The following is a 14,027-nucleotide window of genomic DNA, read 5'->3' as shown; positions in this document are numbered from 1 at the left end:
TTGTTCAGGAGGAGGAGGCTGACGGCAGAGCTCATTGCTCTCTACAGCTCCCTGAAAGGAGTCTGGAGCCAGGTGGGGGTTGGGCTCTGCTCCCTAGTAACAGGTGACAGGACAAGAGGAAATAGCCTCAGGTTGTACCAGGATTAGGAGGTTCAGGTTGGACATAAGGAACAATTTCTTCCCCAAAAGGGTAATCAAGGCCTGGCCTAGGTTGCTAAGGGCAGTGGTGGAGTCTCCATCCCTGAAGGGGTTGCAAAGCTGTGGAGATGTGGTGCTGGTGGTGCTCTGGCAGTGCTGGGTCAAGGGTTGATCTTTACCTTAAAGACCTACAGCTAAAATGATTTTGTGATTCTAAGAATTAAACTTTTACAGACCAAAGAGGAGTCCCATATCAGGAACATCTCCATCTGTTCCTGGGTCACCACAGGACACCCCTCAGAGAGGAGTAGATTAGAATATTACTGCTCCTCTGACAAGGTTTCCACTTGCCAGCAGCAGACAGCCCCTGACCTCCATCCATAGCCTGCAAGAGCCCAGGAAACCTGCACCCTGCCCACCCTGAGGGCATGAGAAATAAATGTTTGATCCGATCAACTCGTGGCAAGAGGCCACAGACAGGGGTGAGGGGGGACTTTGAATGGGGCTGCACTCCTGCTTGCACCACCGCCACGACAGCTGCACCTGGCTTAAGAGAACAGAGCAACAAACAGTTAGAAACTAGAAGGGCTGATGTAGGAGGGAGGCAGGTGGAAGAGACAGCCTTTGGCATGAGCAAACCGAGGAAGAGCCCTACAAAGGACACTGCTAGTTTGGAGTTCACGGGAAGGACACTTGAGGCAGACCCCTTACTTCATCACTGCAGACCTCCAGAGGGACCCGCTGACAACAAGAGGCATGCGCGGAAGAGACACCTCCGTTCTCGGGACTGCTAAGGACAACCCAACCTTGTCTCAGGCTTAGCCCTGCATCTGTAACATGATCGGCTCTAAAAAGAAGCCTGAACACAAGTGGCGTGCGTTAGGGCAGAGCAGAGCCCCCCGCGCCCAGGCCTGTGCAGTGCTGGGTCCTGTGGCGCCATGAAAAGCCTCATCCCGCAGGAGCCCAGCTGAGGCCTCCCGCCTGTGCCAAGGGCCGCCCTCTGCGCCGGCCAGAGGCGCAGCTCCAGCGCCTCCTCGCTCCCTCCCCGCACTGCTCAGCTGGCCGCTTTGGAGTTTGTTTTTCCACTCACTCCCCACATTTCCCTTATTTTAGACTTTGTGTTGACTTGGACGCTGCACCATGGAAAAAGAAGAGCACAGAGGGGCAGGTGAAGGGAGGGTTACCCGACCAGGGGTGCCTGCCCGAGGGCTGCGTGCTGCCGGCTCAGCAGAATCCAGCCGGACCAAGCCCTGGGGACTCGGCTGAAGCAGCTGGAGTCGCTGCTCTGCTGAGTTCCTCCTCCAGGATCTCTGTGCTTGTGCTCACCAGGGTGGAGGAAGCAGAAAAGAGAATCTCCCCCACCCACACACCCCTCCCAACCCCCATCTGATTGGTATCAGCAACAAACACCAGAAAAGCTCTTTCAGAGCAGAAGAGCGAAAAACCAAACACCCCATGCAAAAAGCAGGCACAACACACACAGAGGCCTGACAGCTCCCCAGAGGGTGGCTCTGCTACGATTTTCTCCAGCAAAATAACAGAGAAAAAAAGCACTTTGGCCATCCACACCCCTGGACAGACACAGATTGACCACGGGGACTGATCCCAGCACATGGGAGAGCTGTCTCACCTGGCTCACAGAACCACAGGATGGAAAGGGACCTCTGGAGACCATCACATCCAGCCCCTCTGCTAAAACAGGGTCACCTGGCGGTCACACAGGAGCATGTCTGGGCAGGTTTTGAATGTCTCCAGAGATGGAGGCTCCACCATCTCTCTGAGCAGCCTGCTCCAGGCCTCCAACACCCTTAAATTACAGAAGTTCCTCCTCATGTTTAGATGGAACCTCTCGTGCTCATGATTGTGTCCATGACCCCTTGTCCTGTCACTGGGCACCATTGAACAAAGCCTGGCCCCACGCTCCTGACACCCACTCTGGAAGTATTGATCAGCACTGATGAGATCCCTCCCAGCCTTCTCTTTTCCAGACTAAAAGACTCATCTCTCTCAGTCCCTCCTCATCAGAGCTGTGCTCCAGTCCCCACACCCTTTGCTGTGCCCTCTCCAACAAGCCCCTGTCCTTGTTGAACTGGGGAGCCCAGCACTAGACACAGTATTCCAGATGTGGCCCCACAGGAGCAGGGTAGAGGGGAGGAGAATCTCCCTTGGTCTGCAGGCCACATTCTTCCTCATGCACCCCAGAATGCCATCAGCCTTCTGGAAGTGCAGAAAGCTGAGTAAACCTTTCCTTGGCCTGAGAAAGGCTTTGGATGCTCCATCATGTCCTTCTTTACACCCCCTCCCATCCACCAGCACCCAGCTCTACAGGTGGCTTTTAGCCCACAGCACTTAAGTAACAGCACCTGTGCAGCTCCTGTTTGGTGCCAGGCTGAGCAGGAGGCGGCAGGGCCGCAAACATCTTTCTCCATACGTTTAAAACCAGGGCTACAACTCACCCTGAAATGATTTCAGGTCTACCGAGGAAGGAGATGTCACCGGGAGCTGCCCTGTGGGCAGCCCAGTGATGTTCTGCTTTAAATCTAGCTGTGATTTCTCTCTTCTGAGCGGATTTCCACGTGTGGGTGAGCAGGATGTTGCTGCTGTTAATGCACAGGTGTCGTTTTCTTTGCTTCACCTGGAGTAAAACTCGCCAGCGCTGGGGCTGCCCCCGGCGCCGTGCCTCCTGCTGCTCCCAGCGCAGTCCTGCCATTTACTCACATCCCTTCGCCGCCTTCCCCCGCCTCGGGGTTTAAAATACATCCAGTGGCTAAATAGCAGGAAACTCCCGAGGCAAAAATACCGCGGACAGGAACCCAGGGCGCAGGGGACACGCAGGAGCAAGGCGCGGATTTCCTCCTCAAACATCGCACCCCCGACGGTGACCTGGCCGGGCAAGCCACCCGCGCCGCGACACCGCCCGCAGCAGCTTCGCGCCAGCAGGGACCTGTCAGCTCTTGACAGGGGAAAGAAACAGCATTTTGTTGCCGGGGTTTTCTTTCTCCTCCAGAAAAGGGTCTTTTATTCAAAGGCCACTGACACGGAGATTGATCAAACCATCTGCCCTACATCTCTAGGTAACAGATGTGTGTCTCTCAGCTGGAGACACAGCCGTGCATACAGCCTCGGGTGGGACAGCTGCATGGGCGCAGGGACGCTGGCCCAGGCTGCCCACAGAGGTGGGAGCTGCCTCACTGCAGGTCAGGTTGACCGGGGCTGTCCCTGCTGGCTGCAGGTTGCACTGGATGGCCTCAAAATGTCTCTTCCCACCCAGACCAGCCTGGGATTCTATGATTCTGTGACCACCATAAAGCTCTGGCGGGGCAGGCTGGTTTGAGGCTGCTGCCTGCAGAATACCAGTCCTGGAGGAACGATGGGTTTCCTGAACTGGAAGGGTGAGGAGGGCAGAGGACCGGGCCAGGACTTTGATAATGCATCATCTGAAGTGGGTTGTGACAGAGCTAGGCCCTGTGCCAGCACAGCAGCAGGCTGCTAAACACGGACCTTTTAGGACGGTTGTGATGCTTGGGGCACAGACATCTACCTTTGAGGGTACTGTAGAGCTGGACTTGAAGCAGAGGTCTAACATTTCAGATTTGAGGCCCCATGGGTCACAAAGAGATGCCATCATATGCCACGGAGAAGCCTGATGTTTTGCTGGATGGAGCAGCTTACGGGTGTGGACCCCGTGCTGGGAGGTAGACAGAGCTACCAAACCACAGCCCAACCCTGGACTTAGCACCTCTGCCTGTGAGGAAGAGAAAAGGCTTTTACAGAGTGATAATGAACAGCCAAACCTCAGAAACTGGGAGGTTCCCACAAAAAAACCTCAGCAAATCCTGCTTACAGACAGGAGGTTCACTGCTAGCAAGAATTAACCCAACCTGCCCAGAGAAGTGTTCAAAACCAGGCTGGATGAGGCTGAACCAGTGGAAGGTGTCCCTGCCCACGGCAAGGGGTTGGAGCTGGATGATCTTTCAGGTCCGTTCCAACCCAAACCCTTCTCAGATACTCTTCAAAAGAGCAACAATTTGGCCCCAGATCCAACCCTCCTTCCAGGAGGGGAACGGCTTAATTCTGACAAATCATCAGCCTCGTTAACGACCCATTAATTACATGAATCCCGGCAGGAATAAGGAGCCTCCTGCCCCAGCATCACTCCTCACCTCTGGGTCACTGCCGAGTGGCTGCCCTGCCTGCGAGGGGTTAAACCGCCCCCAGAGCCGCTTCGGGCTCAGGCTCACGTCATGGAAACACTCAAGTAACCACAATTTGCTCTGTTGCTTTTTGGCTCTGCTGCTTCCACATTTCTCTACCTCCCAGCCCAGATCTCTGCTACCTGCTTTCCACCGAGGTACCTGGGACCAAGCAACTGGAGCTAGCAGCCAGGGAATTCTGTTTTAACCCAAGTTACTCTTATGCTCTCTGCATGCCCCACACCAAGGTATAATAAAGATCCTGAATCACAATCCCAGCGAGAAACACCACATGGGATGCACAGAATAAATGGGGTGGGATGAGGGCATGGCACTTTCTGGGTTTTGCTGGGGTTTAATGTGGCACCAGGTCAGAATGAGCCCCAGTAGCCCTATCTGTCTGCTGCTTACCCCCCTAGAACAGCCTCAGGTCTCTCTCCGCCATCCCTATAAGCTTTCCTAGCTCTCCCAGTAGCCCTGCATCAGCTGGCTCCCCTACCCAAGGTGTGCTGACTGACCAGAAGCTGCCTTCATTGCCACCACAGAATCCCAGCATGCTGGAGGTTGGAAGGGACATCTGGGATACACCTGGTATCCACTGCCCAGAAGACAGAGATTCCCAAGCATTGTGATGGCCTTTTTCCAGAGGAAACAAAGAATGAAAGAGGAGTTTTGGACAGCCCTTGAGCAATGCCAGCACCCAGATGCCCAGACTTACCTGACAAAATAGGTTCTCTGTTCTAATTTACTGCCCTAATTCTCCACAGAGCACAACTTAGATGCTGCTCATAACTCCTTAACACTCCCTTCAACAGCCTTGAAACCATTCCTGAATAACCTTTTTTGCTGAAAAAAACCTTTAAGGAAGGGCAACACTCTGCAGCTGGTCTGGACCAGCAATACTGCACAGGGAGAAGCCCCTTCCACAGGAGTGGAGCTGGACCTGCTGGGTGAGCAGCACAGGGTGCAGACAGTCAACACCTGGCTTGTGGCTCATCAAGAACCACCCTTAAAAATACCCAAAGCATTTTGGAGGGGATCAGCATCCCACCCAACTCTGCAAATGCTGTGTGCGGGAGAGAACCCAAAGCTGGGTCCTCCAGAGATTTGAACAGAGGAAAAGCATCAAACAACTTCATTTTTCAGGACCCAAACCCCCAAAACAAAACCCCCAAACCCCAACAACTAACATACTTGCACCAACAATTTATAATAAGGATTTTAAAGCTATTTAGCATGGAGGGAGACGGCCACAGAAATGTGACTCAATAGCTGAAAATGGGATCTAGTGACTGGAGGAGGCTTAAAAGCTGCTAAAAAGGCAATGAGTGAGTAGCTGTGGAGCTGCTAAGGGGAACACCAGTGGAGCCAGACTTAGCTCCAGGAAGGTCAGTAGAGGCATGTGGAGTATTGGGGATGAGGAACAGCCTTGGGGAAAGAAGTTATTTTGCTACTAATTATGGGTTTGTAAGTCTCTTTCTGGAGGCTCTGGGGCCCCAAATACAAGAGAGCCATGGACCTGACTGAGCAGGACCAGAGGAGGCCACAAAGATGACCAGAGGGCTGGAGACCCTCTGCTATGAAGACAGACTGGTAGAGATGAGGTTGTTCATCCTGGAGAGGAGAAGGACCCAGGGAGACACTGGAACTGCATTTCAGTATCTGAAAGGGGACCTACAGGAAGGCTGAGCAGGGACTGTTCAGAAGAGTAATAGCACAAGGGGCAGTGGTTTGGAACTGAAGCAGGTCAGATTGAGGTAGGACATCAGGAGGAAGTTCTGCACAGTGAGGGTGGTGAGACACTGGCACAGGCTGCCCAGGGATGCGGTTGAGACCTCATGCCTGGGAGACGTTCAAGGTCAGCCTTGATGTGGCCCTGGAAAGCCTACTCTGGTACTCTAGTTGGAGGTGTCCCTGCTGACAACAGCATCATGAGGAAATGGACTCCAATTGCACAGGGGAGGGTTAGGTAGGAGATGAGATAAAAATTCTTTGCTGCAAGAGAGATTGGCACAGGCTGCCCAGGGAAGTGGTGGAGTCCCTATCCCTGGAGGTGTTCCAGAACTGTATGGCCATGGCACTCGGTGACATGGTTTAGTGGCCACAGTGGTGCTGGGTCGCTGGTTGGACTTAGAGGCCTTTTCCAACCTTAATGGTTTTATGATGCATCCAACTCCTCCTAACTCAGCCTTCATAGTGGTAGTTCCACCACTCCCAGCTTCAAAACCAGCTATGGAATAAAAATATTAATGAAAGAACACTTGGGCCAGAGAGGAGATCAACCCCAGGCGGACACCGCACAAAATGCTTTCCCCACCAGCACACCTCCTGCCTCTTTTTGTGCTGAAAATGTTACCTGCCTGCTTCCTGCAGCATTTGAAGAGCAGATCTCAGGTTTTTTTGCACATTGCTCTTCATTTGCTTCTCTTTTTTGGTGAGGTCTAAAGGTCCTGAGAGGGCAACACAGGGCTGAAAATCTCAACTTCCCTCTTGACAGTCACAAAGGTGGTCAATCTGAAAGCAATCCCAAGGCTTCAGGAAGGATTTGGGAAGAGGAGGGGAGAAGCAGCCCAGCCGAGCCCGTAGCATGTTTGTCAATCCATGCTCAGCGAAGTGTTTCGGGGGAGGGAGAAGTGGGCGAAGCTCCGCGGAGCAGCGCAGCGCCAGATGAGTCAGAAAGCGCCGCTCGCCCCTTTCCCTCCAGCACCTCGGATACTCCGGCACGGCAGAGAATTTCTATTTCTCTTGTATTAGTGTCAGGAGAGAGCTGGAGCAGAACCTTGGCTGGTTAGCAACCATCAGCAGCTGATCTGACCACAGTTAGCAAAAGTAGCACAAGGGAGCAAGCAGAGGGCATGGGCAAGCACACCCCAGTGTCCATGGACACCTCTGGCACTGGCATGGGAATAACTTGCCGGAGGGGTCTGCTGCCGCTCCTGGCAAAGCAGGGCTGGGATGCACGTTCGTGCTGGAGAGCAGCAAGCTCCTTGTGCGGGGAGACCTTCTCGCTCTCTACAACCACTGAAAGGAGCTCAGAGCCAGGTTGACGTTGGTCTCTTCTCCAAGGAACAAGAGACAGGCCAAAAAGAAATGGCCTCAGGTTGCACCAGGAGTGGTTTAGTTTGGATATTAGAATAAACTTCTTCACTGAAAGGGCTCTCAAACACTGGAGCAGTCTGCCCAGGGAGGTGGTGGAGTCACTATCCCTGGAGGTGTTCAACAACAAGGTAGATGCAGCACTAGGAAACGAGGTAAAGTGGGCATGATGGCATTGGGTAGACAGTTGGACTTCATGATCTTACCAACCGCAGTGATTCTGTGAACAAGTCTTGGTGGGTTTTGGCTGAACAATCTAGTACAGGATGGACTTGGGCTTGGAGACATCTCTTCCCACCAAGGTAAGCTCAGATATACATACAGAAAAACACACACAAGAGTTCCAAAATCACAGCAGCCCAGCATGGTGGGCATGGGGAGCTCTGCAGAGAAGCTCACGATTGTGTCCATGACCGCTTGTCCTGTCCCTGGGCACCACTGACAAGAGTCTGTCCCCAGGCTCTTGCCCCCCACAGCTCCTTTAGCTCTTGCTGAGCACTGCTCAGATGCTCTCTGGGGCTGCTCTTCTGCAGGCTCTCAGCCCCAGGGCGCTCAGACAGCCCAGGGGCAGGACCCTCCTCTTGCCCCCGTTGAACTTTAGGAGGTTCCCTCCACCCAACTCGGCAGCCCATCCAGGTCTGCCTGAATGGCAGCACAGCCTGAGGGGTGTCAGCTTGTCCTCAAAATCTGGGCTCATCAGCAAACTTGCTGAGGAACCTTCATCCAGGGTACTGATGATGTTGAACAAGACTGGCCCCAGCACTGACATCTGGGGAGCTGTGATGCTGAAGTCAAGCTGATGGCACTGTGGAGTTGTGCATCACATAAGAAAAAGAGGAAAGGCTTGGAGCCCACTCAGTGCTGAAGAGAGCTGCAAGAGGTGCTGCAGAACATCAGGTGCCACAGTGAGGGTCAGCACCAGGAACAGCAAGGGTAAAGGAGAGGATGGATGAGATCCTGGGGAGGGCTGATGGGGCAGGGTCTGATCCTGCTTGGCGCTGTTTTCCACCACAGACAGCAGCAAGGCTTCTGCAAGAAGAGATCAAACTCAAGAATAGAGCAAGGCCCACATGTTGCCAGCAGCCTAACCCTAACTTGACTCTGCTGACATTCACAGTCCATTTAGGTTACCAGTGAAGCAAAGAAAACGACACCTGTGCATTAACAGCAGCAACATCCTGCTCACCCACACGTGGAAATCCACTCAGAAGAGAGAAATCACAGCTAGATTTAAAGCAGAACATCACTGGGCTGCCCACAGGGCAGCTCCCGGTGACATCTCCTTCCTCGGTAGACCTGAAATCATTTCAGGGTGAGTTGTAGCCCTGGTTTTAAACGTATGGAGAAAGATGTTTGCGGCCCTGCCGCCTCCTGCTCAGCCTGGCACCAAACAGGAGCTGCACAGGTGCTGTTACTTAAGTGCTGTGGGCTAAAAGCCACCTGTAGAGCTGGGTGCTGGTGGATGGGAGGGGGTGTAAAGAAGGACATGATGGAGCATCCAAAGCCTTTCTCAGGCCAAGGAAAGGTTTACTCAGCTTTCTGCACTTCCAGAAGGCTGATGGCATTCTGGGGTGCATGAGGAAGAATGTGGCCTGCAGACCAAGGGAGATTCTCCTCCCCTCTACCCTGCTCCTGTGGGGCCACATCTGGAATACTGTGTCTAGTGCTGGGCTCCCCAGTTCAACAAGGACAGGGGCTTGTTGGAGAGGGCACAGCAAAGGGTGTGGGGACTGGAGCACAGCTCTGATGAGGAGGGACTGAGAGAGATGAGTCTTTTAGTCTGGAAAAGAGAAGGCTGGGAGGGATCTCATCAGTGCTGATCAATACTTCCAGAGTGGGTGTCAGGAGCGTGGGGCCAGGCTTTGTTCAATGGTGCCCAGTGACAGGACAAGGGGTCATGGACACAATCATGAGCACGAGAGGTTCCATCTAAACATGAGGAGGAACTTCTGTAATTTAAGGGTATTGGAGGCCTGGAGCAGGCTGCTCAGAGAGATGGTGGAGCCTCCATCTCTGGAGACATTCAAAACCTGCCCAGACATGTTCCTGTGTGACCGCCAGGTGACCCTGTTTTAGCAGAGGGGCTGGACTAAAATCTGCAGAGCTCCCTTCCAACTCTTATCATTTTGTGACTGTGTAACACTGAGTTTGGAGATCCAGGATCCTTGTAAGATTCAACATGGTGAGACCTAAATGTTCCATGGATTCTCCAGTTTCCCTGGCAAATGAAGTTGCCATGCTGACAGCAGCAGTGACGGATCTGAAACTGGAACAAGAGCTCTTCCTAAAGGAGAAATATTTTCTCCCAGCCCAGCAATCTATATCACACTGCTCAGCTGCCAAGCCACAAACTGGAGATATTAAACAATCAGTATTGCTCTGTTTCCTCTTGCAAACACTAGCACTGGATCTGCAAATGCAATTTTAGGCTCAAAAAAAATTCACCTCCCCCTATAAATATATATATATATATATATATATACTAATATTAAGCAGGCTGATGGGTACCACTTCTCACTTAACATCAGAGCTTGCCGCAGCTCAGATTTTCTTGAATGCATCGTCCCAGAGAGAAAGCAGCAGAGAGCAGCTCGCTGGAGGGTGTTGGGAGGCAGCTCCTCAGACAGATGATGTCTTTTTGGTGGTGATTCATGACCACACCAGCAGTTTGATTTTGGGTTGAGAAGGAAATGAATGAATGTGAGACAGGAGAGTGAGAAAATGAAACTCACTGGAGGTCTGCTCTGCACTTTCAGCCACACAAGATTTGAATCTTCCTCTGTGAGCTCAAGCGAATCACCCAAATGCCCTGCATCTCTGCTGCTGGAGTTTAGCTTAAGGCTGCACTAAACCACAGTTCAATGCAGGCTGCCTTCAAGGTGTGACTCCATTTTGCCCTCCCACACTGCTTCCCATTCTGGTCTGGGCACACCCCAAGCACTGATGAGGTTGATTCCTGCTGCACGACACAACCTGCTGGAAAGAGGCTATTTGCTTAATCTCAAGGTTTCCAACCAAAGAAGCCACACAGAAGCCCATTATGCCTCATTTTAAGCTGTGTGAGCCTGTCCATCCCTCATCCACACCACCAGGAAAATGTCAATGCTGCACAAAGACAGCAAAAATTCAGAACGCTTTAAACTGTGACCATGCTCTTGCTGATGGTTGCACTGCCCAGGTTACTGCTGCCAAGGTCTCCACACATCTCTGTGAGTTGCACCATGCAGGAGGTGCAGACCTCTGCTTTGAAGGCCACAGGACTCCCCAAAGTCAGAAGCTCTTGCAAATCAACAACCTGCTAGAAGCCCAGCACAGGACTACATGGGAAGCAAAGCTATAGAGAAGTGAATACAACAGAGCAGCACACAGGGCTGCTGTTCACAGAGTCGTCTGCAGGAGGCATGGCCCTCTGATCCCACCCAGCACTGCTTTCCTAGTGAGTAGAGATGCAGACAGCAATCCCACAGCATCTGCTCAGGCCTTCCTCAGCTTCACCCATGAAGATCAAGCAAAAAGCGGATGCAAGCGGCTCCAAAGCAAGAGTTCACACACCTATCCTCTTGCACAACTTCAAGAAAGGACTCACTGCTTCAAAGTCTGGGAGCAAACTCACCCTACAATCCTCCTGTTTTATTACTGAGAGTTAACGACCTATGTCCAGCTACAGCCTGACCAGTCACAACCTCCACTTCCCTAGGAGGCTTCAGCCACCCCAGAGTCCCTCTGGTGCACACCGAGCACCTCGAAAACACAAAGATAGAAATTCCCCTTATCACAGCCCAGAAGGTGCCCAGCTGCTGCCACAAGGAGACGGACAGAGGGTTCCTCGGGCCAGAATAGCGATGCCAGCACATGTGCCATCGCCCTATCTCCTCCCAGCACCCCTTCCTCTTCTGCAGCAGCACCCACGGCCCAGCCAGGCTTGCTGGGAGCTGGCAGCAAGGTCCCCACCTCGTCACTACACTTCGATTTTGGGGTTTCCCCCCCTCACACACAGGCGATGGGGGAACTTCCTCTTTCCTGCCGACATATCCGTGTCCCTCCGGCTTTCCGCCGCTCTGCCAGAGGAACTCACACCCAGCTAACTGCCAGTGCTGCCCGGCCACCGGTACCGCCAGTAATTAGCCTTTCATCAAAATCGGCAGGCAGTCCCCTAACCAACAGGTGTCCCGGAGCGACCTCTACGGCTCCTGTACACACCTAGAAGAAGGATGCTCCGGAAGCGAAGCGAGAGACCCACGGCAGCGCCCCGACCCTTCCCGATCGGGACAGTCCCAATGCGGAGGGTCCCCGATTGGAAGCATCCCGATCCCATTCCCAGACTCGGGAGGAAAGGTCCCACTCCCCGTCTCAGTCACGGTGAGGAGGGTCCCAGTCCCGATCCTGGCAGGGAGAACCCCACTCCGGGTCCATATCTCGGTCCCGGCGGGGAGGGTCCCGCTCCCGGGCGCGCTCCGGTTCCGTCGGGACGGTAACCCTGTCCCTATTCCCAGCAGGGACAGCTCCAATGAAGGCTCCCAGCCGGCCCAGAAGGGATGCCGGTATCCCGTCAGAGCTGCCCCAGCCCCTCACCGGTGGCACACCGCGTTCCCGTCTCGCCTCACTCACCATTGGGACCGTACTTCTCCCGGTTCCGCCGGACCTGCTCCGGGCTGAGCCCGCAGCTCTCGCTCACCCCGAAGCGGCGGAGGACGTCGAGCACCGGGTGGCTGTGTGCCGCCTCCATGCCCAGCGCTGCCCGGCTCGGGGCACGATGGGCGCGGGCACGCGGGCCGCGCTCGCCTGCTGCTGCGCCGCCGCCTCTGGGCCCGGCGCGGGCTGCGCTCCTGCCGCCGCTCCCGCCCCGCCCTCCCGGAGCCGCCGCCCCGCCCAGCACCGCCCCCCGCGGGGCAGCCCCGGCGGTTACAGCGGGGATCCCCTTCCCCCCGCGGCCCAGCCCCTAGGGCTGCAGCCCCTCCGAAAGCGCCGCTGTGTGTCCGTGTCCCCTTCTGCCCTCTGTCACTTGTATGAATTGGCTCCAAACTTCTCGGCTGTGATGCTGGGCACCGGGAAATCCTCCTGGGAACGGGAAACATTCCCCTGGGTTGGTGCTGAGAGATACGGGAAGGGTTCTACAGCCCCTGCCCCGTCAGCATCTCTTTTTTCGTTGTAAGCTGGGCATGTCCCGGTGCTACAGGAGCACAGTGCCCACAGGGCTTTGGAAGCTCTCCACACAAGGACACTCCACAACCTCCCTGGGCAGCCTGCTCCAGGCCTCCAGCACCCTCTCAACAAACAACTTGCTCCTCCTCTGCACATCCAAGCTCCTGGGTTCCAGTCTGTGCCCACTGCCCCTTGTGCTGTCCCTGGGCACCACTCACAAGAGTCTGGCCCCAACCTCCTGCCACCACAGCTCCTTTAGCTCTTGCTGAGCATTGCTCAGATGCCCTCTGGGGCTGCTCTTCTGCAGGCTCTCAGCCCCAGGGCTCTCAGCCTTTGCTCCTCACAGAGCTGCTCCAGGCCCCTCAGCAGCTTTGCAGCCTCCTCTGGACTCTTTTCAGCGGTTCCCTGGCTCTCTGCAGCTGGGAGCCCAGAACTGGACCCAGCACTCCAGATGTGACCTGCCTAGGGTAGAGTACAGGAGGAAGAGAACCTCCCTCATCCTGCTGGGCACACTCTTCCTCCAGGTGCCCTCCAAGACACCATTTGCCTTCCTGACCACCAGGGCACATTGCTGCCTCATGGGAACTTGTTGTCCACCAGCACTTCCAGGTGCTTCCCTGTGGAGCTGCTTTCCAGCAGGTCCCCCTCACCTGGTCTGGTGCGTGTGCCCATGGTCATGTGGAATCAGAGGCAGCGTCTGATGGCAGCAGGAGGCCTGGCACTACAATCATTGTCTGGCACTTCTCAAACCCAGCGCTGACACTGTCCCTGTCAACACACCGCACTCAGGGAGCAGCAGCTGTGCTGTGCTGTCATCTGCTGGAGCATGAAATGGGAAACATCACCATGGGGGGAGGCTGGAAAGAACCAAGACACCTCACTCGTGGTAGAACCTGAGCACCAGTCTCTGGGTGTGTGTCCTGGACATCCCAGGGCATCAGCTTCACAGTGCTCAGTGCTCCTCATCCCCACAGCGGAAGGCAGAGCAGCCATAGTTGAGTGAACAGGCTTGTTCTGGAGGCAACCCAGCTGCCCTCAACCCATCTTACCATGTCCCTTTCCTGCTCAGCTTAGGAGGGGCCAGCACCCCATGTTGCACAACACAAGAGCTTTACATCACCTTCTGCCACTCTTGCTCACAACAGGCTGCAAAAATGCCTATTTGTAGTAGCAATGTGACCAGGAATAGGACCATCATGAGGAGTTACCCTGAACTGCAAGCAGAGAGTTGAGTTGCCTCATAAATCCCTGGTACAAGCCAGCTACAACCCAGCCAGCTGCAGGACTTTCCCAAGGACACCCATCCAGGCTCTGCTCCAGCAGAGGCTGTGTGACCTGGCTCAAACCCGCTCTCAGCGACTGTCCCCAGGGGAACACCAACTGCTGACTTTTCAGGTACCTGCAATTCTCCCACTGCACACAGTGCTGGAAGAAGCTGGCAATCAGTGCCACTCTCCA

The 14,027-nt window shown here is 54.5% G+C and overlaps 1 protein-coding gene across 3 annotated transcripts in view; it reads right to left on the bottom strand.

The window, feature by feature from the left end:
• ATP2A3 (ATPase sarcoplasmic/endoplasmic reticulum Ca2+ transporting 3) overlaps positions 1 to 12,216 on the bottom strand; it is a 72,393-nt gene extending 60,177 nt beyond the window's left edge. For all 3 annotated transcript variants that reach the window (XM_064165842.1, XM_064165841.1, XM_064165843.1), the window contains exon 1: positions 12,036 to 12,216. In XM_064165842.1, coding sequence (XP_064021912.1) covers positions 12,036 to 12,153 — 118 coding nt within the window. In that variant the 5' untranslated portion in view covers positions 12,154 to 12,216. The remainder of the gene's footprint in view (positions 1 to 12,035) is intronic.
• Between the last annotated feature and the right edge of the window lie 1,811 nt (positions 12,217 to 14,027).

This window comes from Pogoniulus pusillus, chromosome 27 (genome assembly GCF_015220805.1).
Source record: "Pogoniulus pusillus isolate bPogPus1 chromosome 27, bPogPus1.pri, whole genome shotgun sequence".
NCBI lineage: Eukaryota > Metazoa > Chordata > Aves > Piciformes > Lybiidae > Pogoniulus > Pogoniulus pusillus.
Note: the sequence above shows the minus strand (reverse complement) of the source record. Positions and strands in the feature narration are given on the sequence as shown.